The sequence below is a fragment of the Aethalodelphis obliquidens genome, unplaced genomic scaffold (assembly GCF_003676395.1).
Source record: "Aethalodelphis obliquidens isolate GAN/ISIS:26980383/991018 unplaced genomic scaffold, ASM367639v1 scaffold42, whole genome shotgun sequence".
Lineage (NCBI taxonomy): Eukaryota > Metazoa > Chordata > Mammalia > Artiodactyla > Delphinidae > Aethalodelphis > Aethalodelphis obliquidens.
Window position 1 is genome coordinate 10664626 of NW_020837986.1, and position 27543 is coordinate 10692168.

The 27543-nt window shown below is 38.9% G+C and overlaps 1 protein-coding gene across 4 annotated transcripts in view; it reads left to right on the forward strand.

The window, feature by feature from the left end:
- Positions 1 to 27543, forward strand: part of TRPC4AP (transient receptor potential cation channel subfamily C member 4 associated protein) — a 78587-nt gene that overhangs the window by 30833 nt on the left and 20211 nt on the right. For all 4 annotated transcript variants that reach the window (XM_027078496.1, XM_027078497.1, XM_027078499.1 and 1 more), the window contains exons 5-8: positions 879 to 934; positions 5185 to 5313; positions 13836 to 14043; positions 22538 to 22723. In XM_027078496.1, the coding sequence (XP_026934297.1) occupies positions 879 to 934; positions 5185 to 5313; positions 13836 to 14043; positions 22538 to 22723 (579 nt within the window). The remainder of the gene's footprint in view (positions 1 to 878; positions 935 to 5184; positions 5314 to 13835; positions 14044 to 22537; positions 22724 to 27543) is intronic.

Sequence of the window (27543 nt, forward strand, 5' to 3'; positions counted from 1 at the left end):
CATAGGTTGAAAAGTGGTGATGAGGGATACAGGACATCTGCATTATCTCAAGATTATGTCAGATAACCCTTCTGGTCAAGCTAGCTTGGCAGGGCTGCCCACTGGGATCTTGGAAGGAAGCCTAACATTTTAGAGTTTGTGGCAGCATAGGAATTAATGCAAACAGTTTTTAAAAATAAAAGTAATGCCAAACAAAACACTTTATCCATGGTTCATACTCAATTTTATCATCTCCCAGTTTTGAGGACTTGAAAATTTAGTTTCCTTTTTGTCGTACTCTCCTGTTCCTGCTCACAGAGAAGTAACTAGTTATTTATTGGTACCCAACGTAAATAACAACAGAACAAAACACGTTGAGTCTGTAGTAAAAATGACATCCTTGTTTGCTGCTAGTAGAATTTTCAGTGGAAATTTATAATATCAATCCAATTACTTTGGATTCTCGTAATTCTGCTTTTGGAAATGTATCTTAGGGAACCAGTTCAACACAAGCATAAAAGGACTATATGTTATGTTGTTTATTTCTAGTCTATTTAAGTAGCAAAATTTTTAAAACCCTGGATATAATTCTAATCAAGCTATAAAGGAACATGGCTTACTAAGTGATAACACCACAACAGGTTGAAATTATAAAGACTATGGAACATAATAAGCATAATACTATATCAAACCAAAAAGCAGTGTACAAATTGGTTTGTAGGCTCTGATGCAGGCACCATGAAACTCTTTGGTGAATAAGGACTGGAAGGAGGTATGCTAAAAGGAAAATAATCATCTTGGAGGGGATTATGAGGAACAATTCTATGTTCAAAAATTTAATTCTGTTACCCTATCTTTCCAATGAGAAAAATAACCAGTTATTCCCCTTTCACTTTCAGTAAGTGATGAAATGTCCAAGGACTGTTTGAGCATCTTGTATAATACCTGTGTCTGTGTAAGTATCCCTGCCATCAGGGCCTCATTTTTCTCCCTGCCACATCTGCAGTGCTCGAGGAGGGAAGATTTGAATGGGGTGGTAGACATGACAGCTATCTTCAGACATTGGAGAATTGGACTGATATGTGCCTGAGAACCATAACCAACAGGTAGAAATTATGGATGGCAAAATTTCATATTAATTGAGCCATGGCTGCTTCAGCAGGTACTGAACTCCTCTAGCCCTGGAGGTGTCCAAGCACAGACTGAACAAAAAACTTGTTAAATGGATGCAAGCATTGAAAGAGTGCCTGTGACCTTTTAGGATTCCTTTAAACTCTATTGTACCTACTCCTTCATTTTTATTGTTAGAAAACAAAACAAGAACCAGAAGACCCACCATGTGTTGATGAGGACATCCAACTAGGTTGATCACTGAGTGGGAAAGAATGGTGAATAAAAGAAGCAATTTGGTGGAAAGAGCATAGCACTTAGTGCTAGAACTTGGTTTGGGGTTCTAGCTCTTGGCTTCATGCTTATTAATTCTCCTCCCTGTGCTTTAGTTTCTTATCTTAGTAGAGTGTAGTTGGTAATCATACATCATAGGGTTGTTGTGGGATTTAAATGAGATGATAGATGTGAAAGCACTTTGTAAAGCAATATACAAATGTTAATTTTTGTAAGACCCAGTACCTGTCTTTTGGGAACATATGTGGTAAACTGTAAAGAGTGAATCAAATACAGCAGAATGAAACAAATGCTGTTGTAGAAGTGAAACCTCTATGCAATGAAAACACAAAGGAACATTTAATTCCATTTCATTTCTTGCCTCATTCAAAAAAAGATTTCGGGCATCGTTAGGAGTATGTAAGATCTACCAATATTATAAATTTAGAAGTAGGTATCCAGGAATTGGGCTAAACATAAAATCATCTGTATCGCGGATGGGGTACAAATTTGGGTTTAAGCTGATATCGTATATTAACGCATATATGTGGAACCTAGAAAAATGGTACAGATGAACTGGTTTGCAGGGCAGAAATAGAGACACAGATGTAGAGAACAAACGTATGGACACCACGGGGGGAAAGTGGCGGGCGGGGTGGTGGTGGTGGGATGAACTGGGAGATTGGAATTGACATGTATACACTAATATGTGTAAAATGGATAACTAATAAGAACCTGCTGTATAAAAAAATAAAATAAAATTCAAAAATACAAAAAATAAATAAAACAGAAGCAATATTGTAACAAATTCAATAAACACTTTAAAAATGGTCCACATCAAAAAAAAAAAGAATAATGCTACTATGAACATTTGTTCATATGTGTAAACTTGACTGAGCTAAGGGACACCCAGATATCTGGTTAAACATTTTTTTTCTGGGTGTGTCTGTGAGGGTGTCTCTGGAAGAGATTAGCATTTGAATCAGTAGATGCCCTCACCAATGTGGGTGACCACCATCCAATCCATTGAGGCCCTGAATAGAGCAAAAAGGTGGGGAGGTTGGGTGAATTCACTCTCTGCCCGAGCTGAGACATCCGTCTTCCCCTGCCCTCGGACTTGGAGTTCCTGGTTCTTGGGCCTTTGGCTCCAACAGGGACTTACACTGTTGGTTCTGATTCTCAGGCCTTCTGTCTCTGACTGAATTTCATCACCAGTTTTCCTGGTTCTCCAACTTGCAGATGGCATATCAAGGGACTTCTCAGCCTCCATAAAAAAAAAAAAAAAAAAAAAAAATTTGGGTTTAAGCTTCTTAGCAACCAACACAAATAGGGAAATATGTTTCAACACTTAACACAAAGTTCAGCATCCATAACATTGCTATGCAACAGAAATATAACACTTAGGTTATTTTATTTTACCTTTAGGAATAGCATATTTATTAGTTCAGGATTGATATCTTTTTTTTTTTCTTTTTTTTTTTTGTCTGCGTTGGGTCTTCGTTGCTGTGCGCGGGCTTTCTCTAGTTGCATTGAGCAGGGGCTACTTACTCTTGGTTGTGGTGCGTGGGCTTCTCACTGCGGTGCCTTCTCTTGTTGCAGAGCACAGGCTCTAGGTGCATGGGCTTCCGTAGTTGTGGCACGTGAGCTCAGTAGTTGTGGCTCACGGGCTCCAGAATGCAGGCTCAGCAGTTCTGGCGCGTGGGCTTAGTTGCTCCGCAGCATGTGGGATCTTCCTGGACCAGGGCTCGAACCCGTGTCCCCAGCATTGGCAGGCGGACTCTCAACCACTGCGCCACCAGGGAAGCTCCAGGATTGATATCTTAAGATAAAAATCAGCATCCATAAAAACCTTGACAATATAAATGATAGGCTGTTTGAATAAAAAGAATTGAAAAGGGATAATGTAAAGCTTTGGACATAACTCTAAATAAACAAATAAGAAATTAATGCTGAGGGCTTCCCTGGTGGCGCAGTGGTTGAGAGTCCGCCTGCTGACGCAGGGGACGCGGGTTCGTGCTCCGGTCTGGGAAGATCCCACATGCCGCGGAGCGGCTGCGCCCATGAGCCATGGCCGCTGAGCCTGCGCGTCCGGAGCCTGTGCTCCGCAATGGGAGAGGCCACGGCAGTGAGAGGCCCGCGTACCGCAAAAAAAAAAATTAATTAAATTAAATTAATGCTGAGGTCCTGAGCAAGGGAGATATGTCTTAGGGACATACAAATGAAAAATAGTTTAGGGGCCTAAACTGTCAGTAAGTTCAAAAGGATTCAGCAAAAACTATTGTCACCAAAAAGGCTAATGTAATCTTAGTGTAACAAACTTGCACTTTTAGTCACTTGATTAGGTTATATATGGTATTTTGTGTTTGCTTCTGTGTATCACATTTTAAAAAGTATAAGTCTCTCAAAAATATTAGAGTATAATATAAAAAGACTCTGAAAACAAGTGAAATAACCCATCACCCCACCATACTTAGGTTATTTTCAATTTCCTTGTAGCCACCTTTTTTAGAAAGTAAGAAAAGAAGTAGGAAGAAATAGGTGAAGTTAATTTTAATGATTTTTTTTTTTTGCTGTACGCGGGCCTCTCACTGTTGTGGCCTCTCCCGTTGCGGAGCACAGGCTCCAGACGCGCAGGCTCAGCCACTTTGCGGCATGTGGGATCTTCCCGGACCGGGGCACGAACCCGTGTCCCCTGCATCGGCAGGCAGACTCTCAACCACTGTGCCACCAGGGAAGCCCTAATGATGTATTTTATTTAGCACAGTATATCAAGAATGTTATTCCAACATGTCATCAATATAAGTAATTATTAATGGGATATAATTCCTTTTTTTTGTATTAAGGTTTCAAAATCCAGTGTGTTTTTTACTTTCAGAGCACATCTCAGTTCAGACTAGCCACGTTTCAAGTGCTCAGTAGCCACATGTAGCTAGTGGCACAGGTAAGCACAGACAGACCCGTGAGATAAAAATAAACTAATTGTTCAGGTAGTGCACAATTATTCTTGTAACTAAAGGCCAGTAAGAAATTGTTCTTATAAAAAAAGATGATATATGTGTGATGTAATGACTCCATCATTGTCAGCTTCCATGTAGTTAATAGTCTTATGAGGCAGTCTTAATGAGGCTGTTCGTTAATAATGACACCTAATGTTAATAATATTCCAGGAAAACACAGTTCAGTTAAAAAAAGGAAGGAAGGGAAAGGAAAGAAAGGAAAGGAAGGAAGGAAGGAAAGGGAAAGAAAGAAAGAAAGAAAAGGAGAGAAAAGGAAAGAAAAAGAAAAGGAAAGCAAAGAAGAAACAAAAACGTAAAGAACATAGGATGATATGGTCCAACTTTGTGCTGATCTGGCTTAAACCCAGGTTAGATGGAAACCTAGGGCTTTTAGAGTTGCAAACACCAGTGTCTCCAAGGATCAGGCAGAAAACAAGAAACGTTTGAAGTTGCCTGTTTTGGAGTGGGGACTTGTGCAAATTGTGACTAACTGGAGTAAGCATATCCTATCTGAAGACTTAAAGTCAAAATTTAAAAGGTACTGCTGGCCAAATAAAACTTAGCCTACTGGGTGCTGGCTTATAGCTCTTGATTTAGGTACTAGGTTAAAAACCTATGATGAATATTATTTAAAAACTCCTCCCCATAAAAATACATTTGTACACAGTGTTTTATATATAGTTTTAGGGAATTAAGGGCTCAGCTAACAGTTCCTGATGTAGCGTGGAATTGCTTTTCCAGTGTCTGGAATGGATATTTTGCCCTTCATATTTTATTTTGGGGTTATAACCTATTCTGCTTTTTCTCTTCTCCTCCCTTGCGATAGACGGAAGGGGTTACAAAGCGTTTGGCAGAAAAGAATGACTTTGTGATCTTCCTGTTTACACTGATGACGAGTAAGAAGACATTCTTACAGACAGCAACCCTCATTGAAGATATTTTGGGTGTTAAAAAGGTGAGCTGTATCCTCTAGCAGGTGAATGACCAGGTGGAGGAGAGTGCCTCAGACAGTTGGATTCTCAAACCTGAATAATGTACAGAACTCTTCTAAAGAAAAACTCTGCCATACTCCTAGTGTTAAAATTATTTTTTTATTACTTAAGTATATTTTTTTGTTACTTAAGTATATTCACTAGGTTATACTACTTATACTAATAGATCTTAAATGATTATAAAACCTAAACAAATAGATTGAAATCAAACTAATTATAAAGCTCAAAAGCTCAGATTGACTTTGTGAATTTAATGTGTTAGCTAATGTTACTTTGCTGAAATCAAATTGTCCCTCAATTATTATGGTGCAAGATCTTTTTAGCGTAGCTCTAATGCTGTATGCTGTATAATAACTCCGTTCTCCTACCACTTTTCTATATTTGAACTGTTGTGAAGCTTTCTTGTGAGGATGTTTGACTTTCACTTATTACGTTCACCTCTATTTTTTCTCATTAGTTTTCAACAAAGTTTAATTGACACCAACATAGGAAATAACAAATATGAGCACTGAAATCCTGCCAGTTGGTCATAAGATGGACATTCAAATGATCCAGGATATGCTTTAAAAAAAAAAACAAAAGGACTATGATCGAAGTGAAAGCACTAAATTAAATATTTGTCATCGAGAATTCACAGACCGCGCCCCCCCCCCCCCAACAGATCTGTAGGCATGTTAGAGAATCACTATATTAGATTTTTGGTGTAATGCTTGTTAGGACCTGGCTTACTTCCCCAAGTCCTTGTCCCATGCCTCCACGTCAGTTGCAGGTTTGCAGATTCCTTCCTTTTACTACCGAGGAGGTAGGAGCAGCCTCGTAGATTTTCTGTTGCAGTGAAAAGAGTACCCATGTGCATTGTGGTGACCCCAGCTTTCATTTCTGTGTTTCTGCTGGCACTTTCCCCAGGCTCTGCTTGTTATTGCCCAGGCAGAAGATGCACAAGTGACCCATTGTCTGTAGGAAAACATTGGAGATGTGTGCAGGTCCCAGACAGACCCTTTGTGCCCTTTGATGAAAAGGCTTTGTTATTTTTCCAATAATTGTATGCACCAGTGTGTGAGAAGGGGCTTCCAGGGCGGAAACTCCAGACTCCCTGGCAGTCTTAGCATAAGACTCTAGGATTCCTCCTTCATAACTTTTCCTGCTTGTCCCTCATGCCCTCTTCCTACCTCTCATACCTTTCTGTGTTGCCAAAAATAGTGATGAGTTCTGCTAGACATTACGGGTACCTTAGTGCAGTTTGAAAGGGGGATAGACACCATAAGAAAGTGGGAACACAAGCCACAAACTGGGAAAAGATATTTGCAACCCATGCAACTAACAAAAGATTGGTATTCAGAATTTATCATGGGGAATTCTCTGGTGGTCCCGTGGTTGAGACTCTGGGCTTCCACTGCAGGGAGCATGGTCAGGGAACTAAGATCCCGCATGTAGTGTGGCACGGCCAACAAACAAACAAAAGCAACAACCAAAATAACCCCCAAAACAACAACAGCATTTATCATGAATTCTTGTGAATCAGCAAGGAAAAGACAAATGGCCCAGTAGAAAAATGGGCAATGATAGGAGCAAGCATTTTACAGAGGAGAAACAAATGATCCATAAAAAGAAGATGCTTAACTTCACTGATAATCAGGAAAATGCAGATAAGACCACAGTGAGAGAGCTCGAGAATGTGTATCACTGGAAACACTTACGTTACTGCTGATACCTTTTTATATCAGCAGAATATATCTATTTTGTTTTCTAGTTGAACGTGGGCATACCCTGTGACCCAGCACCTAAGGAAGCACTGACCTGAGGGCCGAAGCATCAGTATTGTGGCCTGGGTAACCTGTAACCTATGCCCAGGCACACTTGTGGGGAAGCTCAATTCCAGAACAGTGATTCTTAGAAATAAAAACACTAAATTGAAGCCCGGAGGGTGTGAAATGAATTCAGTGGATCTACCAGCTAAATAGAAAAGATCAAAATGTATTGTGTAAGGGTATTGTTTAAGTTTTTGTTTCATATTTATACACATACATTCACCTGTGTATATTTACTGTGTTGTGATGGAAAATTTATTTTTTATTCTTGGACATTGTCAGAATGGTTTGGAAGCCACTGCCTCAGAAAAACTTCTGCACATGTGCATCAAGAAACACATAAGAAAGGTTATGGCATTATTGGTTAAGGGCAAAAAACTGAAACCAGGTCTCTGATCCATCAACAGGAAAATGGATAAATGTCCTCTATTCACACAATGGGATATTATACAATGACTGTTGCTATAGGCGACAACATAGCTAAATCATAGAAATTATTTTTTTATTTTTTGTGGTACGCAGGGCTCTTACTGTTGTGGCCTCTCCCGTTGTGGAGCACAGGCTCCGGACGCGCAGGCTCATCGGCCATGGCTCACGGGCGCAGCCGCTCCGCGGCATGTGGGATCTTCCCGGACCGGGGCACGAACCCATATCCCCTGCATCGGCAGGCGGACTCTCAACCACTGTGCCACCAGGGAAGCCCCATAGAAATTATTGATAGAAGTCAGTTGCAGAAGATTGTATATAGTATATCTTTTTTAAAAATAGATCTTTATTGGAGTATAATTGCTTCATAATACTGTGTTAGTTTCTGCTGTACACCAAAGTGAATCAGCCATATGCATACATATGTCCCCATATCCCCTCCCTCTTACGTCTCCCTCCCATCCTCCCTATCCCACCCTCTAGGTCATCGCAAAGCACCGAGCTGATCTCCCTGTGCTATGCTGCTGCTTCCCACTAGCTAATTACTTTACATTCGGTAGTGTATATATGTCGATGCTACTCTCACTTTGCCCCAGCTTCCCCCTCCCACCCCATGTCCTCAAGTCCATTCTCTGTGCCTACATCTTTATTCCTGTCCTGCAACTAGGTTCATCAGTACCTTTTTTTTTTTTTAGATTCATTAGCATACGGTATTTGTTTTTCTCTTTCTAACTTACTTCATTCTGTATGACAGACTCTAGGTCCATCCACCCCACTACAAATAACTCAATTTTGTTTCCTTTTATGGATGAGTAATATTCAGTTGTATATACGTGCCACATCTTCTTTATCCATTCATCTGTCGATGGACATTTAGCTTGGTTCCATGTCTTGGCTATTGTAAATAGTGCTGCAGTGAACATTGTGGTATGTGTCTCTTTTTGAATTATGGTTTTCTCAGGGTATATGCCCAGTAGTGGGATTGCTGGGTCATATGGTAGTTCTATTTTTAGTTTTTTAAGGAACCTCCATACTGTTTTCCATAGTGGTTGTATCAATTTACATTCCCACCAATAGTGCAGGAGGGTTCCCTTTTCACCACACCCTTTCCAGCATTTATTGTTTCTAGATTTTTTGATAATGACCATTCTGTCTGGCATGAGATGACAGCAGTAGTTTTGATTTGCATTTCTCTAATAATTAGTGATGTTGAGCATCTTTTCATGTGCCTTTTGGCCATCTCTATGTCTTCCTTTGTGAAATGTCTATTTAGGTCTTCCACCCATTTTTTAATTCCGTCCATTTTTTAATAATTTAAAATTGCAAATATTTTCTCCCATTCTGAGGGTTGTCTTTTTGTCTTGTTTATGGTTTCCTTTGCTGTGCAAAAGCTTTTAAGTTTAATTAAGTCCCATTTGTTTATTTTTGTTTTTATTTCCATTACTCTAGGAGGTGGGTCAAAAAAGATCTTGCTGTGGTTTATGTCAAAGAGTGTTTTTCCTATGTTTTCCTCAAAGAGTTTTATAGTGTCTGGTCTTATATTTAAGTCTTTAATCCATTTGGAGTTTATTTTTGTGTATGGTGTTAGGGAGTGTTTGAATTTCTTTCTTTTACATGTAGTGGTCCAGTTTTCCCAGCACCATTTATTGAAGGGGCTGTCTTTTCTCCATTGTTTGTTCTTGTCTCCTTGGTCATAAATTAGGTGACCATAGGTGTGTGGGTTTATCTCTGGGCATTCTATCCTGTACCATTGATCTGTATGTCTGTTTTTGTGCCAGTACCATACTGTCTTGATTACTGTAGCTTTGTGGCATAGTTTGAAGTCAGGGCCCCTGATTTCTCCAACTCCGTTTTTCTTTCTCAAGAATGCTTTGGCTATTTGAGGTCTCTTGTGTTTCCATATGAATTGTAAAATTTTTTGTTCTAATTCTGTGAAGAATGCCATTGGTAGTTTGATAGGGATTGCATTGAATCTGTAGATTGCTTTGGGTAGTATAGTCATTTTCACAATATTGATTCTTCCAATCCAAGAACAATAGTATATTTCTCCATCTGTTTATGTCATCTTTGATTTCTTTCATCAGTGTTTTATAGTTTTCTGAGTACAAGTCTTTCTCCTCCTTAGGCAGGTTTATTCCTAGGTATTTTATTCTTTTTATTGCAGTGGTAAATGGGAGTGTTTCCTTAATTTCTCTTTCTGATTTTTCATTGTTGGTGTCTAGGAATGCTGGAGATTTCTGTGCATTAATTTTGGATCCTTCAGCCTTACCAGATTCATTGATTAGTTCTAGTAGTTTTCTGGTGGCATCTTTAGGATTTTCTGTGGATAGTGTCATGTCATCTGCAAACAGTGACAGCTTTACTTCTTCTTTTCCAATTTGTATTCCTTTTATTTCTTTTTCTTCTCTGATTGCCATGGCTAGGACTTCCAAAACTATGTTGAATAATAGTGGTGAGAGTGGACATCCTTGTCTTGTTCCTGATCTTAGTGGAAATGCTTTCAGTTTTTCACCATTGAGTATGATGCTTGCTGTGGGTTTTGTCGTATATGGCTTTTATTATGTTGAGGTAGGTTCCCTCTAGGCCCATTTTCTGGAGAGTTTTTATCATAAATGGGTGTTGAATTTTGTTGAAAACTTTTTCTGCATCTATTGAGATGATCATATGGTTTTTATTCTTCAGTTTGTTAATATGGTGTATCACATTGATTGATTTGCGTGTGTTAAAGAATCCTTGCATCCCTGGGATAAATCCCACTTGATCATGGTGTATGATTCTTTTAATGTGCTGTTGGATTCTGTTTGCTAGTATTTTGTTTAGGTCTATAATTTTCTTTTTTTGTGATATCTTTTTCTGGTTTTGGTATCAGAATGATGGTGGCTTCATAGAATGAATTTGGGAGTGTTTCTCCCTCTGCAATTTTTTGGAAGTATTTGAGAAGGATCAGTGTTAGCTCTCCTCTAAATGTTTAATAGTATTCGCCTGTGAAGCCATCTGGTCCTGGACTTCTGTTTGTGGGAAGATTTTTAATTACGGTTTCAATTTCATTACTTGTCATAGGTCTGTTTATATTTTCTAATGCTTCCTGGTTCAGTCTTGGAAAATTTTACCTTTCCAAGAATTTGTCCATTTCTATGTGGTTGTCCATTTTATTGGCATATAGTTGTTTGTAGTACTTTGTAGTAGTCTCTTATAATCCTTTGTACGTCTGCAGTGTCAGTTGTGATTTCTCCTTTTTCATTTCTAATTTTATTGATTTGCGTCCTCTCCCTTTTTTTCTTGATGAATCTGGCTAAGGGTTTATCAATTTTGTTTATCTTCTCAAAAAAACAGCTTTTTTTTTTTTGACTGGTCTAAATACATAAATTTACTTTCCCCCTTACCTTCCTTTCTTTGGGAAAAGGAAAAAGGAAACATTACTCTGTCTACTCAGAGAGCAAGGAGAACAGCAGAACAGATGAAGGGGGACTGAACTTACTGAGTCTTCTACCCGCTTCTGTTCTCTCTCAGCCTGTGTGTTGTCCTTATAGGTGAGTGAGAGATGTTAGGATTTCAGCATGCTGCTCCTTAACTGGAATGGGGCAAGAAATGCTCCAGCTGTTTTAATCAGTGACGTTTAACACATTTCAAGTGGCCCAAGTGTGCAGCCAACACAATACCCAAAGCAATTAGATCATTCCTTTTTAAGACCAAGAAACTTTCTGCTGGTTTGATCTACTCTTGGTTTGATCTACTCCAGAATACCAAATACATAGATTTTGGAATAAACTGAAATAAATTGTAATTTACTTTCACCCAAAATTACACATCCTCTACCTAAGGACAAAGTCACTGCTCCTCTAAAGATACTGAGGGGAAGGGGAGTAGCTCAAATGAGTCTGTAATTTAAAATCACAACCAGAGAAGAAACACTTCAAGCACAATGGGGACATTCCATTGAAGAGCCACATTCATTTGGAATGTTTGCTTTGAAAACAACTCTTCTGGGGAATAAAGAACCAGCTTTTAGTTTTATTGATCTTTGCTATTGTTTTATTCCTTTCTATTTCATTTATTTCTGCTCTGGTCTTTATGATTTCTTTCCTTCTACTCACTTCGGATTTTCTTTGTTGTTCTTTCTCTAGTTGTTTTAAGTGTAGGGTTAGATTGTTTATTTGAGGTTTTTCTTGTTTCTTGAGGTGAGATTGAATTGCTGTAAACTTCCCTCTTAGAACTGCTTTTGCTGCGTCCCATAGGTTTTGGGTCGTCGTGTTATCATTGTCATTTGTTTCTATGTATTTTTTAAATTTCTTCTTTGATTTCTTCAGTGATCTCTTGGTTATTTAGTAGCGTACTGTTTAGCCTCCATGTGTATAGTATATCATTTTTACAAAGCTCAAAAATAGGCAAACTCAAATCATACAAAACTTTTTTTTAATGAAAAAGCAATAATAAACAAAATTCAGGATAGTGGTTACCTCTGGCCGAGAGAAAGGGAGATGTGATAGGAAAGGCACACATAGCTATTCACTTTGTTATGCTTTATAACATATGTTGTATCAAGTATTAAATAAAAATTAAAATATAACACAAAGAAGTGGGCCTGGAGGGTGGGTGGGGCGGGACCTGGTTTGCAACCCATACACTAGGTTGGACAGGGCTAAAGGAACAGATGAGCTGGAAGTCCCAGTTTCCAATAATAACAATAGCTAACATTTGTGTACTGGGAAGGCAAAGGTGGAAGAAGCTACTCCCAAATAACCCCTCCACAGCCAACCAGAAATAGGAGTGAGATTCACAAGGGCTTCTAGGAATCATTCATTGGTTCAGTATACATTTACTGAGACCTACGCTACCAGGGTCTATGCACTGAGGCTCTGGAGAGGAGGTAAGATACACTCCTGACTCAAGGCAGTGTCAGTTTATTTGGGAAATTAGATGCAGGAACAGATAATTACAAGATCATGTTATATGTGCAGTGATAGAGAAATACCCAATCCAGTGGGAGTTAAGTACATTAGTGGGATGAAGGGTAGCAGGTATTATCTGAAGAATGTAAAGATGTTTCAGAAGGAGAGAAGATCATGTGATGTACAACATTTGTGGCTATTAAGGAAGAAAGAAAATGAGAATATAACCAAATAACAAAAAGCATTTCATAAAATTAAGTACTCATTCATGATAAAAGCTAGGAATAGAAAGAAAATTCCTTAACTTGGTATTGGATATCTATTAAAACTTACAGCAAACATCAAACTAAACCTGAAACTTTGGAAATATTTCTAATAAGGGAAAAGAGGAGAAGGTCTGCTATCACTTAACTCTAGATAATTGGTTACATGGGCATGTACACACAAGGAGACACCTATAGGAGTGTTCATTACAACACTGTTTAATAGTGAAAAATTATAGTCCACCTAAACATACACATATTTAAAAAGAATGATTGAATAAATTGTGAATTAAAACAATGAGAAATGATTGAAGTAGACTTAACTTGTATCAGTGTAGTTGAATCTCACTGTTGACCGTGAAGTATCATTCACACTGTGCATGCAGAACAAAACCATGTATTTTTGTTTTATTTTTTATTGAGGTATAATTGATTTACAGTATTATATTAGTTTCAGGTATACAACATAGTGATTCAAAATTTTTATAGATTATACTCCATTTAAAGTTATAAAATATTGGCTGTGTTCCCTGTGCTCTACAATATATCCTTGTAGCTTATTTATTTTATACATAGTAGTTTGTGAATAATACCATTTATTTTTTGTGGAAATATTTGTAAGTGTGAAAACGTGTAAAAATAATAAACAGAGTTCAAAATAATGGTTACGTCTTGGGGGGGAATGAAGTGAATGCAACTAGGTAGGGATACACAAGGACCTTCAGCTATATTTGAAATATTTTATGTCTTGAAAACATCTATGGCAATTTCTGATTGATAAAACTTGAGTGGTAGGCATTTTTTTAGGCAAAATGGGGCATATGAGCAAAGGTGGAGAGTAAGAATAGTGGTCCTCAAAGGGTTTAATCCTCAAACCAATCCTATGAGGTAGATTAGATTAGTCCCATTTGACAGAAGAGCAGACAAAGACTTAGGTTCCATGACTTACCTAGGGTTGTGCAGCTGCGAATTGTGGAGCTGGGATTTGAACCTAAGCGGTCTAGCTACCAAGCCCCATTCTTAGGGGAATGCAAAAGAGCAGCACATTCAATCTCAAATGAACTGAGCATGGGGATTGTTTTATTTGTGTCTTTTGTAGGAAATGATCCGACTAGATGAAGTCCCCAATCTGAGTTCCTTAGTATCCAATTTCGATCAGCAGCAGCTTGCTAATTTCTGCCGGATTCTGGCTGTCACCATTTCAGAGATGGATACAGGGAATGATGACAAGCATACGCTTCTGGCCAAAAATGCTCAGCAGAAGAAGAGCTTGAGCTTGGGGCCTTCTGCAGCTGAAATCAACCAAGGTAAAGTCTCTAAGTTGTCAGAATTTTGACATTGTAGTTCCGAGGTCCCTTCCTAAATCATCTAGCTTTTTCAGTATTTCTAGAGATTTGATCCATGTGAGGGCTCCTTGGGTCCACTTAAGAGTATGTAAAATTTATATCTATGTATCTCTTCGTTATTTTGGGGGACCAAGTCTATAGCCATCAGACTTTTTAATAGATCCAGAACCTCAAAAAAGTTAAGAACCATTATTTATCAGAATTCAAATTACATACGTTTTCTTCCACTGAGCCTTCCTTTATCCTATATAATAAATATAGATATAGATATATGAGATAGATATATGGAATATATATATAGAGAGAGAGAGAGGGAGAGAGAGAGAGATACAGTCATACATCTGAGATACTGGGAGTTGAGTACCAGTATCTGTGACACTGCGATAAAGCGCATATTGCAATGGAGTCACACAAACTTTTTGGTTTCCCAGTGCATATAAAAGTTATGGTTACACTATATCATAGTCTATTATGTGCAATAGCATTACATCTAAAAAAAGTACATACTTTAATTAAAAAATACTTCATTGATTAAAGAGCTACCCATCATCTGAGCCTTCAGAGAGTCTTAAATAATCTCTTTGCCTCCATGTTGATGGCTGCTGACTTATAAGGGTGGTGATTGCTGAAGCTTCGGTGGCTGCAGCGATGTCTTAAAATAAGACAACAGTGAAGTCTGCCACATTCATTGACTCCTGCTTTCATGAAGGATTTCTCTGTAGCAGGCAATGCTGTTTGATAGCATTTTACCCACAGTAGAACTTCCTTCAAAATTAGAGTCAGTCTTCTCAAACCCTGCTGTTTTATCAACTAAGTTTATATAATATTCTAAATCCTTTGTCATTTCAACCTTTTTTTATTGAAGTATAGTTGATTTACAATGTTGTGTTAGTTTCTGCTTTCCAGCAAAGTGATTCATTTATTTATATGTACACATTCTTTTTTTTTTTTTTTTTTTTGCGGTATGCGGGCCTCTCACTGTTGTGGCCTCTCCCGTTGTGGAGCACAGGCTCCGGAAGCGCAGGCTCAGCGGCCATGGCTCACGGGCCCAGCCACTCCACGGCATGTGGGATCTTCCCGGACCGGGGCACGAACCCGCGTCCCCTGCATCGGCAGGCGGACTCTCAACCACTGCGCCACCAGGGAAGCCCTACATTCTTTTTTATAGTCTTTTCCATTATGATTTATCACAGGATATTGAATATAGTTCCCTGTGCTATACAGTAGGACCTTGTTGTTTATCCATTCCATATATAATAGTTTGCAACTGCTAATCCCCAACTCCCGAACCATCCCTCTCCCACCGGCCCTCCCCCTTGACTGTTGATTGCATCAACAGTCTTCCCAGCATCTTTGCCAGGAGTAGATTCTATCTCAAGAAGCCCTTTCTTTGTTCATCCATACTCTTCATCTGTTAAAGTTTTATCATAAGATTGCATCAATTCAGTCCCATCTTCAAGCTCCACTTCTAATTCTGTTTCTCTTCCTGTTTCCACCACGTCTGCAGTTACTTCCTCCACTAAAGTCTTGAACCCCTCAAAGTCATCCATGAGGGTTGGAATGAACTTTGTCCAAATTCCTGTTAATGTTGATACTTTGACCTCTTCCCATGAATCATGAATGTCCCTTATGGCATCTAGAACGGTGAATCCTTTCCAGAAGGTCCTTGTAGGGTTTTTACCCCCATCCTCCTTTCTTGTGACTTTGGGGGAGTTCTCATTTTACTAAATCATAAAATATACATTTTTAAAAACATGAATTTTATTATAACTAAATTATACCTCAAACCTAGTTTAAGCACGTGCATACACCTACACGGACAAAAGCTAACGTTTGTTAAGCTCCTGTGTGTGGCAAACATTGAGCTAACTGCTTTACCTAGGAGTGATTTTGTTTAATCCTCCAAGCAGCCCTGTGAAATAGAGATTAGCATCCCCATGGCACAGCTTGGGAAACTGAGGGTCATACAGTTTCAGTAATGGATACCTGTGTGTGCTGAGGTACTAAGTAACTTTCATCTTGTAGTTTCCCCTTTAGAGAATCTATTCTGGCAGGTTAGTTTTATCCTGTTGGTATCGATTACCTTCATGGACCTGTTTGTAAGCTGACAAGTAAAACCACCATTACCCATCATCCTTGGGGAATGAGGTATTCTAGTCAGTTGGGTTTTTAATTAGCTGAGGGTTAACCCCAAGCCTAGTTTTCATTGATTTGGGGGATTGAAAAAAGGAAGGCTTTATAAAATGTCAAGGTTCACTTTCATACCTGTGTGGCTAACCCATGAGATTATCTACGTGTGATGTCAGCTTATAGCTTTTGGGATAAAGCTTTATTAAATGTTGTATTTTAGCACATGTTGTTGTACGGGGTCTAGTTCTTCCTGACTCTCTGACCATAATTCCTATCTCCTTGTCCCCCCACCTCACACACATTTTTCTCCAGTCAAATGCCCCAAGGTGAACATAATTAAATTACAAGTGGATGAGAAAGATCTTAGTCCTTAGTGTTGTCTATCTTTAATTGAACTCCAGTACTGAATACTTTTATTTTTTTATTCCTTTAATTAATTTTTATTGGAGTATAGTTGATTTACAGTGTTGTGTTAGTTTCTGCTGTACAGCAAAGTGAATCAGTTATACATATATCCACTTTTTTTTTTTTAGATTCTTTTCCCATAAAGGTCATTACAGAGTATTGAGTAGAGTTCCCTGTACTATACAGTAGGTTCTTATTAGTTATCTATTTTATATATACTAGTGTGTATATGTCAATCCCAAGCTCCCAATTTATCCCTCCCCCCATCCCCTTGGTAACCGTAAGTTTATTTTCTACATCTGTGACTCTATTTCTGTTTTGTAAATAAGTTCACTTGTACCATTTTTTTAGATTCCACATGTAAGCGATATCATATGATATTTGTCTTTCTCTGTCTGACTTACTTCACTCAGTATGACAATCTCTAGGTCCATCCATGTCAGTGCCAATGGCATTATTTCATTCTTTTGTGTGGCTGAGTAATACTCCATTGTACGTATGTACCACATCTTCTTTATCCATCCATCCATTGATGGACATGTAGGTTGCTTCCATGTCCTGGCTGTTGTAAATAGTGCTGCAGTGAACATTGGGGTGCATGTGTCTTTTCAAATTATGGTTTTCTCTGGATATATGCCCAGGAGTGGGATTGCTCTATTTTTAGTTTTTTAAGGAAATAGAGGTATGTGTAATAGTCAGCTTTGGATGTCATAACAGGATAGCACAGACTGGGTGGCTTAAACAGCAGAAATCAGTTTCTCACAGTTTTGGAGGCTAGAGGTCCAAGATTAAAGTGCCATCAGCAGTGGTTTTTTGTGAGGCCTCTCTTCCTGGCTTGCAGATGGCCACCTTCTCACCGTGTCCTCATGTGTCCTTTTCTGTACATGCACAAAGAGAGCTCTGGTGTCTCTTCCTCTTATGTAAGGACACCAATTCCTATCAGATTAGGGCCCCAGTCTTACGACCTCATTTAATTACCGCCCTAAAGGCTCTGTCTCCAGATATAGTCATATTGTGGATTAAGACTTCAACATATGAATTTCAGGGGGGACACAATTCAATCCATTTTAGTATGGAAAGCTGAAGTGTGTAGGATGTTGCCGAAAAGTTTTTGTTTTGTTTTTAATAAACTGCAGCTGTGAAATAGTTTTCTTGGCCAGCAAAATGATGTCTTATGCTATCTTCCTGGAGCTTAGATAATAAAAATGTTAGAGAACTTCTTAGGCTTCTCAGAAAGTACCAGTTATCTCTTCTGTTGATTCAGATAAGAACAAATGGATCCATCTGCAAGGAAAACATCACTCACACATGTTAGTCAGATGTAGGTGAAGCCACAGGCCTGGTAATTATCAATTTATAGGTGACACCTATATATGCTGATTTACACAGCATATGAGCTAATTCAGAATCATCTCAGAGAGCTGGAAAGCAGAGCCTAAACTGCAACAGGAAAATTTACAGGAGTATTTGGGAAATACTAACATTTTTAACAAATAAGAGGAGAGAAGAGGTCTGCTTTTGCAGAAATTATTGGAAGTTGTGGGTGTTTTAGCTGTCAACCTGTTTAACGTTAACCAGCAGTGCATGTGATAGCTACTGATAAAGCTGTGAGAAGTACAAAGACCGTACGATGCTGGGGTGCCAGTCCCCTGAGATTGTGTATAAGTTGGTGAATATAATGGGCCAGTGAGTTTTTCCTGGGGAGAGAATCCAAAACTTTCATCAGCTTTTCAAGAGATGCGTGACTAGCAAAAGCTCAGGAATATCTGGGGTGGAAGTCAGTCTCAGAACCCTGAATACTGGGTAGGTTACATCTGAAGGTCTGTGTTTAGTGTGCAGGGTGTGAAGACTAGGTCTTAGGAACTGCCCTGTGAGGAACAGTTAGAGAAACTGGAGCTATTTACCTGGAGAAACGAGGTGTGACTAAAAATCCATCTTTTTGAAATTTTTCAAAATTAGAAATTTTTAGAAATCCAAACTCTTCATTTATTTAGTTTATTTTGGGGGGAAAAATTATAGTTTTTGTTTGTTTGTTTGTTTTAACTTCACAAACTACAGAGGAACAGCAGGTGTACGATAGAAAGTTTGTTCCCATCCCAGTGGTGACCTATTACCAGTTTCTCATTTGTCTCTCCAGGGATACTCTGTACGTGACCAGTTACGGGGTGGAGGAGGGAAGAAGAGAAGACTGGCTCCTTTCTGTTTGTACTGATGGTGATGTAAAATAAGCACCATTCTGCCCCTGGCTCTTTTCACTTAACTTTATCTTGCAAAGCATCCGTTCCAGTACATACAGAATTATCTGATTCCTTTTTACAACTGGATAGTATTCTAGTATATGGGCATAGCATAATTTATTTAACCAGTCCCCTGTTGATGGAAATTTGGTTTACCTCAAGTCTTTTTTCCTACAAATAACAGCCTTGTGTATGGGATTTAATGTGCTGGATATTTGCCTTTTAAACTTTGATAGATATTAACAGATTTACCTTCCATAGAAATTACTAGTTCATCTTTCCACCCTGTATACCCTTCCCAGTACAGGGCCTTTTTCAACTTCTTGATATTTGTCAAACTTGATAAGGAAAAAAATGGTATCTCAAAAAAAAATATCTCAGTATGTTTTTTTTTAATTGAGGTGAAAGTCACATTAAAAAAATTAACCATTTAATTCAGTGGTTTATAGTACATGTACAATTTGTGCAGCCACCATCTAGTTCCAAAACATTTTCATCACCCCAAAAGGAAACCCTGTACACATTCAGCAGTTATTCTTCATTACCCCCAACCCCTGGCAACCATCTGCTTTCTGTTGGTGGATTTATCTATTCTGGGTATTTCATATAAATGAAATTTTTTAAATGTGATCTTTTGTATCACATATCATACCTCTTTCACTTATCGTGATGTTTTTGAGGTTCATCAGTGCTGTTGCATGTCAGTATTTCATTCTTTTTTATGGCTGAATAATATTCTTTGTGTGTACATAACAATTTGTGAAACGTGTACATACCAATTTGTGAAACACTGATGGACATTTGGGTTATTTCCACCTTTTGACTGTTGTGAATAGTGCTGCTCTGAACACATGCATACACAGGTATTTGTTTGAGCACCTGTTTTCACTTCTTTTGGGTGTGAACTTAGGATGGAATTGCTAGATCATATGGTAATTCTATATTTAACTTTTTGAGGAGAAGTTAATTTCAGTGTAGTTCAGTGTAGTGGTTTTTTTTTTTAAGATTGTTTTGATTTGGACCATTTTTAAAGTCTTTATTGAACTTGTTACAATATTGCTTCTGTATTATGTTTTGGTTTTTTGGCCATGAGGCATGTGGGATCCCAACTCCCCGACCAGGGATTGAACCCACAGCCCCTGCATTGGAAGGCATAGTCCCAACAGCTGGACCACCAGGGAGGTCCCTCAGTGTAGTTTAATTCACCTTTTTTTATTAATGCAGTCACACATTATTTTATAGTCACTCGCTAATTTATAGCGAATGGAGAGGGGGCTAAGATGATTTGCCAAGCTCTGTGCTGGCACTAAATTCATATGACTTCATATAATCCTCCTAACTACTTTGTTCTTATTTATTTTATTTTTAAAGAATTTTCTTTAATGTTGTATTCTTTTAAGGTTTACTTTAAAATTTTTTATTATGGGAAACTTCACACATATAAAAGCAGAGACATATATATGACAGTGCAATGATCCCTATTTACTTACTACCTACCTTCAACAGTTATCAACTGATGGCCTGTCTTTTTTTTTTTTTTTTGCGGTACGTGGGCCTCTCACTGTTGTGGCCTCTCCTGTTGCGGAGCACAGGCTCCGGACGTGCAGGCTCAGCGGCCATGGCTTACGGGCCTAGCTGCTCCGCAGCATGTGGGATCTTCCCGGACCAGGGTTCGAACCTGGGTTCTCTGCATCGGCAGGCGGATTCTCAACCACTGCGCCACCAGGGAAGCCCCTGCTGGCCTGTCTTTATCTCTACCCTCATTTACTCCTACCGTCCTCACTTTGGATTATTTTGAAGCATATCCCAGACATTGTAAGATTTCACTTGCATACATTTCAGTGTTTCTATAAGATAATTACTCTTTAAACCATATTGTACACTCCCAAATTAATATCTTGATATTTTGAAATATCTAGTTATTTATTAATTTTTGATTCAATGATACATTTACATGATTCAGAAAATCTACAAATTCAAAAAGTTGTTCACTGAAAAGTACCCCTCCCACTGTATTCCCAGTGGCGTTATTCTCTTTGCCTTTGGCAAACCACTGTTTTCTATCCTTAAGAAGATTTAATGCATACAGAAGCAAATACATACAGGCGTTAACTTTATTTTAAAGAAAGTTAAATTTTGGAGCCAAGATTTGAACCTGGATTCCCTGCCTTCAAAGTTTATTATGTTCTTTATGCTGACCAGAATTTCTGTCTTACTCATCATTGTCAGTAAAATGTGACTGGTGCAAATAGGAGCTGGGTAATTATTCAGTTTCTTTCTTTACCTTAAAAAAATAGAAAGAAAGAAAGAAAAGGCTTATCTTTTTTCTTCCTGCTAGTATGTGTGTGTTATAGGAAAATCAAACCATAGTTAAGTAGTTTTTGTTTGTTTGTTTGTTTTTTGCGGTACACAGGCCTCTCACTGTTGTGGCCTCTCCTGTTGCGGAGCACAGGCTCCGGACGCACAGGCTCAGCGGCCATGGCTCACGAACCTAGCCGCTCCGTGGCATGTGGGATCTTCCCGGACTGGGGCATGAACCCATGTCCCCTGCATCGGCAGGCAGACTCTCAACCACTGCGCCACCAGGGAAGCCCCAGTTAAGTAGTTTTAAAAGAAGCATTTATATCCTCTCCTACTCAGGAACAGCCACAGTGAATACCTTGGTATATATCCTTCTGTTCTTTATCTGTGTATATGTATATTATGTGCATATTTTAAAGAAGAAAACTTTAAAAATTTTAAAGAAAATGGGCTTAAGCCAATACTGTTTAGTAATTTACTTCCTTGGGGCTTCCCTGGTGGCACAGTGGTTAAGAATCCGCCTGCCAGTGCAGGGGGCACAGATTCGATCCCTAGTCTGGGAAGATCCCTCATGCCGTGGAGCAGCTAAGCCCATGCGCCACAACTACTGAGCCTGCACTCTAGAGCCTGCAAGCCACAACTGCTGAGCCCGTGTGCCACAACTACTGAATGAAACCCACGCGCCTAGAGCTCATGCTCCACAACTACAACAAGAGAAGCCACCGCAATGAGAAGCCCGCGCACTGCAAGGAAGAGTAGCCCTTGCTCACCACAACTAGAGAGAGCCCACACACAACAACGAAGACCCAACGCAGCCAAAAAAAATAATAAATAAATTTTTATAAAAATCACTAAAATAATAATTTACTTCCTTAACAAGTAAATTCAAACATCTTGCTGGAGTTGCTGTATAAAGATGTGTGTGTCATTGTTCTTAGTGTCTGTGTGTTGTATTCCACTGCATGGATGTATCATTTAATCAGTATGCTATTAATGAACATATAGTTATCTCTACCTTTTTGCTGTTATAGAAACCACACCAATGAACCTCTCTATACAGATATCTATGTATATATAATTAGTTATTTCTTTATGGTAATTCCCCAGAAATGGACCTCCTAGCTCAGAGACACACAGATTTACGGCGTAAAGGTTATTCTAGTTTATATTCCCACCAGTAGATATGAGTCTGTTTCCCTGCACCTGCTAAAATTGAATTTGTTTTTATAACTTTATTACTGTTTTACCTTGGGTTGGCATTTCATTTTAAAGGGAAGCTCTGACTAACTGCTGTCAGATTAAGGTGAGAAGCTGGTTGTTTGTTGAGTGCTTTAGAGCTGGTCTCTGTTTTGACATTTCCTCTTTTGTTCTTTCCTCGACAGCGGCCCTTCTCAGCATCCCTGGCTTTGTCGAGCGGCTTTGCAAGCTGGCAACTCGAAAGGTGTCAGAGTCAACGGGCACAGCCAGCTTCCTTCAGGAGTTGGAGGAGTGGTACACCTGGCTAGACAATGCTTTGGTGCTAGATGCCCTGATGCGAGTGGCTAATGAGGAATCTGAGCACAATCAAGGTACTCGGGATGGGTCTCCTGAGAGGTGGGGAGCATTCCTTTGGGTTCCTAGAGCCATTCTTGAACTCTTTCCAAGCAGAATAAGTTGAAATTTGCTCAAAGTAGAATTTCCCTCAGGGCAGTCCTGGATCATGATGGTTAAGACTTTTGATAGCCAGTGACAGAACCTCTTTGAGCTCCCTTAAAGCAGACCTGATTTCAGGGACAGGGGCTTTGTTGCAGAACCCAAGAAATCAACTGGAAACATTACTGGAGCATTTCTAGGAACCCAGAGGGTTCTTTCTCTGTTTCCACTTCTTTCTACATGTTTCTTTAGTCTTATCTTTCCTCCGTTCTGACAAGTAGACTGCCTAGTAAATGTGTGTACTCCTAGTCTCAGCTCCAGCTCCTTGGTGAACTACTGTGGCCTGTTTTGGGTGAGGTGCTCAACCCAAAGCATTTGACTCTGGGGTCAAATTGTACAAACCCAGGAATTCCCACTGGAATCATGCAGATAAAAGTGAAGGGAGGAGTTTCGTTCCTGGGATGGCAGTGTGTGGAGCTCCGTGGACCTGCTTGGTCAGTGAAACTAAACAAACCCTGTATACAACAGCAGCAACAACAAACATCCACATAAAGTCTGTGGAAGTTGTTCTCAGAGTGTACAGCAAGTGGGGAAGCATTTCGTCTAGAAAATCGACTAAAATTTAGTGAGAACATTGAGAGCCTATGACACTAGAGTTTCTGCTTGATGCAGGTTCCACTCTGGACAGGTGTGGCCTAAAAGACAGGGCTCCCTCAGCTTCCAAACAAGGAATACAGAATCTCACTGGAAGAGGCAGGCTACCAGTTTTTCTCATCCCTTCCAGCTCCGAGTGGAGGAGGCTAAATTCTTGATGAATATAGCCAAGAGGGCAGGGGCTCCTTTCTTTCTCCCTCCCCTCCCCTCCCCTCCCTCCCTCCCTCCCTCCATCCATCCCTTTTCTCAACTTTCTTGAGATATAATCAACACATAATATTGCATAAGTTTGAATTGTACAATGTGTTGATTTTATACATTTATATATTGTAGAATGATTACCACTGTAGCAGTAGCTAACACCTCTATCCCATCACGTAATTACCATTTCTTTTTTTCTGGTGAGAATACTTAAGATCTGTTCTCTTAGCAACATTCAATTATATGATATAGTATTATTGGCTATAATAACCATCCTATACACTGGATACCCAGAATTTGTTAATCTTATAACTGGAAGTTTGTGTTCTTTGACCAGTAACTCCCCATTTCTCCCCACCCCACCCCACCACTAGTAACCACCACTAGCTGTTTCTCTGAGCTTTTTTAGATTCTACATTAAATGATATCATACAGTATTTGTCTTTCTCTGACTTATTTGATTTAGCATAATGCCAGGGGCTCCTTCCCTCCACCCACCTCAATACTGTACTCATAGTACAGAAGCTCTACCCAGGCCCAGTAGGCCAAGAATTCTATGGCCCTTATTGCCCTTGCCCCAGCTCTCTTGTAGGACAGAGGTTCCACTATGTAGGGAGAGGCAAGCTGAGGAGGCTATAGAGGCTACCTATCCTGCTCAGAGTAATAGCACTGAGATTTTGCCAGGGGGAGAGGTAATAGGTAAGAACAGAATGTTGGGAAGTTTGAGCTCAAGGTCATTCTCAGAAACAGTGTAGATTTTGGTGGTAAGAAAATAAAAAGGAGCTCTTTTTAATTGAGAACAAAAAGCCAAACCGTATGCCAGCTAGTTCACCAGAGAGAACCAAGGAAAGAGGTGGCTAAGAAGAACTTAAAGCTGAGGTCAAAACAAACCTCAGTCTCAAAAACTACCCCTGCCTGAATTTAATTGAATCAGACTTTGGAGCAATTTATGCCTCAAGGCTTTGTCAGAAACAGTAGAGCATTCAGCCAGCAGTTAGTGGAGCCTGACAACTGAGTTTCATACTAGATGAGGCAGAAAGTTTAACAGAGATATCAAGGAAAGAGCCAGACAAAGAGAGCCCTGCTAAAACACTGTCATCCAGGGACACATGCCCAAGGCTGCGCTCTCTGCCAAATGGCCTCATCAGTCCTCAGAGAAATAGACTTTACTGAAATAGGCTAGCCAGGGCATTAAAACAAATAAACAAGAAAACAACCACAAGCCCTAAAAGAAGAAAGAGGGAAGAGTATCAAGAGTTACTACAGTATTTACTTAAAATGTCCAGTTTTTAACAAAAATCGAGACATGCAAAGAAACAGGAAAGTATGACCAAAACGTAGGAGAAAGCAGGCAACAGAAATTGCCTGTGAGAGAGCCCACATACCAGAATTAACAAAGACTTCAAAGCAGCCATTATAAATATGGTCAAAGAACTAAAGGAAACTATCCTCAAAGAAGCAGTGATGACAATGTGTCATCAAATAGAGAATATTAATAATGAGATAAGAGATATAAAAAGCCAAATGGAAGTTCCAGAGATGAAAAATACAATAACTGGAATGAAAAGTTCACTGAGAGGAGAAAGGAACAGAAAAAAATAGAAATAATAGCTGAAAACTTCCCAAATATGATTAATGTACACGTCTGAGAAGTTCAAAGAACTGCAAGTAGAATAAACTCAACAGATTTACACCCATTCACATCATAATGAAAATGCTGACAGAGAAAATCTGGAAAGTAGCAAGGGAAAAATGACCCATCATGTTCAAGAGTATCCCAGTAAGATTATCAGCTTACTTCTCATCAGAAATGATAGAGGCCAGAAGGGAGTGGGATGACATATTCAAAGTGCTGGGAAAAAACTCAGCCAAGAATTGCATCCAATAAAACCTTCTTTCAAAAATGAAGGTGAAATAAACAGCTTTCTAGATAAACAATAACTTAGGGAATTCACTACTAGCAGACCTGCCTTAGAAGAAATACTGGCTGAAAGCAAGTTACCTCAGCCAGTAATTCAAATTCACACAGCAAAAAAAAGGAGGATCAGTGAAGGTAATTGTATAATAATAAAAGACAATATATGTGCATCTTTCTTCTCCTTAACTAATTTCAAAAGCAGTTGTATAAAACTATGTGTTTATAGTTACATTGTTGAACCTATAACATATAGAAATGTAATATATTTGACAATAACAGGTCAAAGAAGGTGGGTGGACCCAAAGTTGTATTGGAGTAAGGAAATTGGACATGGTGGTAACTCGAATTGACAGGAATCAGTGAAGAAAATCAAAATGGTAAATAAGAGGGTCACCATAGCAGACTCTGTAAATATTTACTTGCTCTCCTTTCTTTTCTCAGCTGCTTTAATGGACATAAAATTTTATAAAGTAATAATTCTAACAGTGTATTGTGTAACAGTGTATACAGTGTATTGTACAGTATATTGTATTGTTTGGCTTTTAGCATATGTAGATGTAGTATGCATAATAATAGCACAAAAAGGGGGAAGAGGGAGCTCTGGGAGCCCTGGAATTACGTTAATTTATATCTGAAAAAGAGTCTGTCAAGTTAAGATGTATATGGCAGGCAAGCCTTGTAGCAACTGCTAAGAAAGTAACTTTAGAAATATAGTGAGAAAGTCATTAAAGGAATTACAGTGTTATACTAGAAAATATTTACTTAATGCAAAAGAAAGTGTTAAAGGAAAACTAAAGGGGGCTTCCCTGGTGGCGCAGTGGTTGAGAGTCCACCTGCCGATGCAGGGGACGCAGATTTGTGCCCCGGTCCAGGAAGATCCCACATGCCACAGAGCGGCTGGGCCCGTGAGCCATGGCCGCTGAGCCTGTGCATCCGGAGCCTGTGCTCCGCGACGGGAGAGGCCACAACAGGGAGAGGCCTGCGTACTGCAAAAAAAAAAAAAAAACCTAGAGGAATTTTAAAAAGTGAGCTATATAGAAGACAAAAAGTAAAAGGCAGAAGTAAATCCAACTTTGTCAGTAATAACATTAAATGTGAATGGATTAAATAATTCATTCAAAAAACAGATTGTCATGTTGGATTTTTTAAAAATGATCCAATTATTTACAGCCTACAGGATACACATTTTCTATTCAAAGGTAGAAATAGGTTGAAAGTAAATGACAGAAGAAGATGTATCATGCAAAGGACAACCATAAGAAAACTGTAGTGGCTGTACTAAGAGTGACTTTAAAACAAAAATGTTATCAGAGATTTAAAAAATAGATTTTATAATAATATAAAAGGGTGAATCTATCAAGATATAACAGCGTGTGTATCTAACAACAGAGCCAAAAATAAGTAAATGAAGCAAACCCAACAGATTCAAAGAGAGAAATAGGCAGTTCAACATAATAGTTGGAGACTTTAATAACCCATTTTCAATAGTGGACAACTATATAGAGGATCAGCAAGGAAATAGAAGACTTGAGCCACACTGTAAGCCAACTAGACTAAACTGATATATATATAGAACACTGCACCCAACAACTGTAGAGAACATATTCTTCTCAAGTACACATGGAATGTTCTCCAGGATGAACCATATGCTAGGCCTTAAAAAAAAAAAAGAACAACTCAGGAAAGTTAAAAGGATTAAAATTGTACAAAGTAAGTACTCCAATCGCAAGGGAGAGATATTAGAAATTAATAGCAGGAAGAAATTTGGGAAATTCACAAATGTATGGAAATTAAGCAGTACACTTGTAAATAACTGATGGTTCAAAGATAAAATCACAAAGGAAACTAGAAGATATTTTGAGATGAATGAAAATGAAAGCACAACATACCAAACTTGTGGAATGCAGCTAAAGGATGCTTATAAATTTATAGCTGTAAATGCCTACGTTTAAAAAGAGCTCAAAAAATAACCTAACTTTCCGC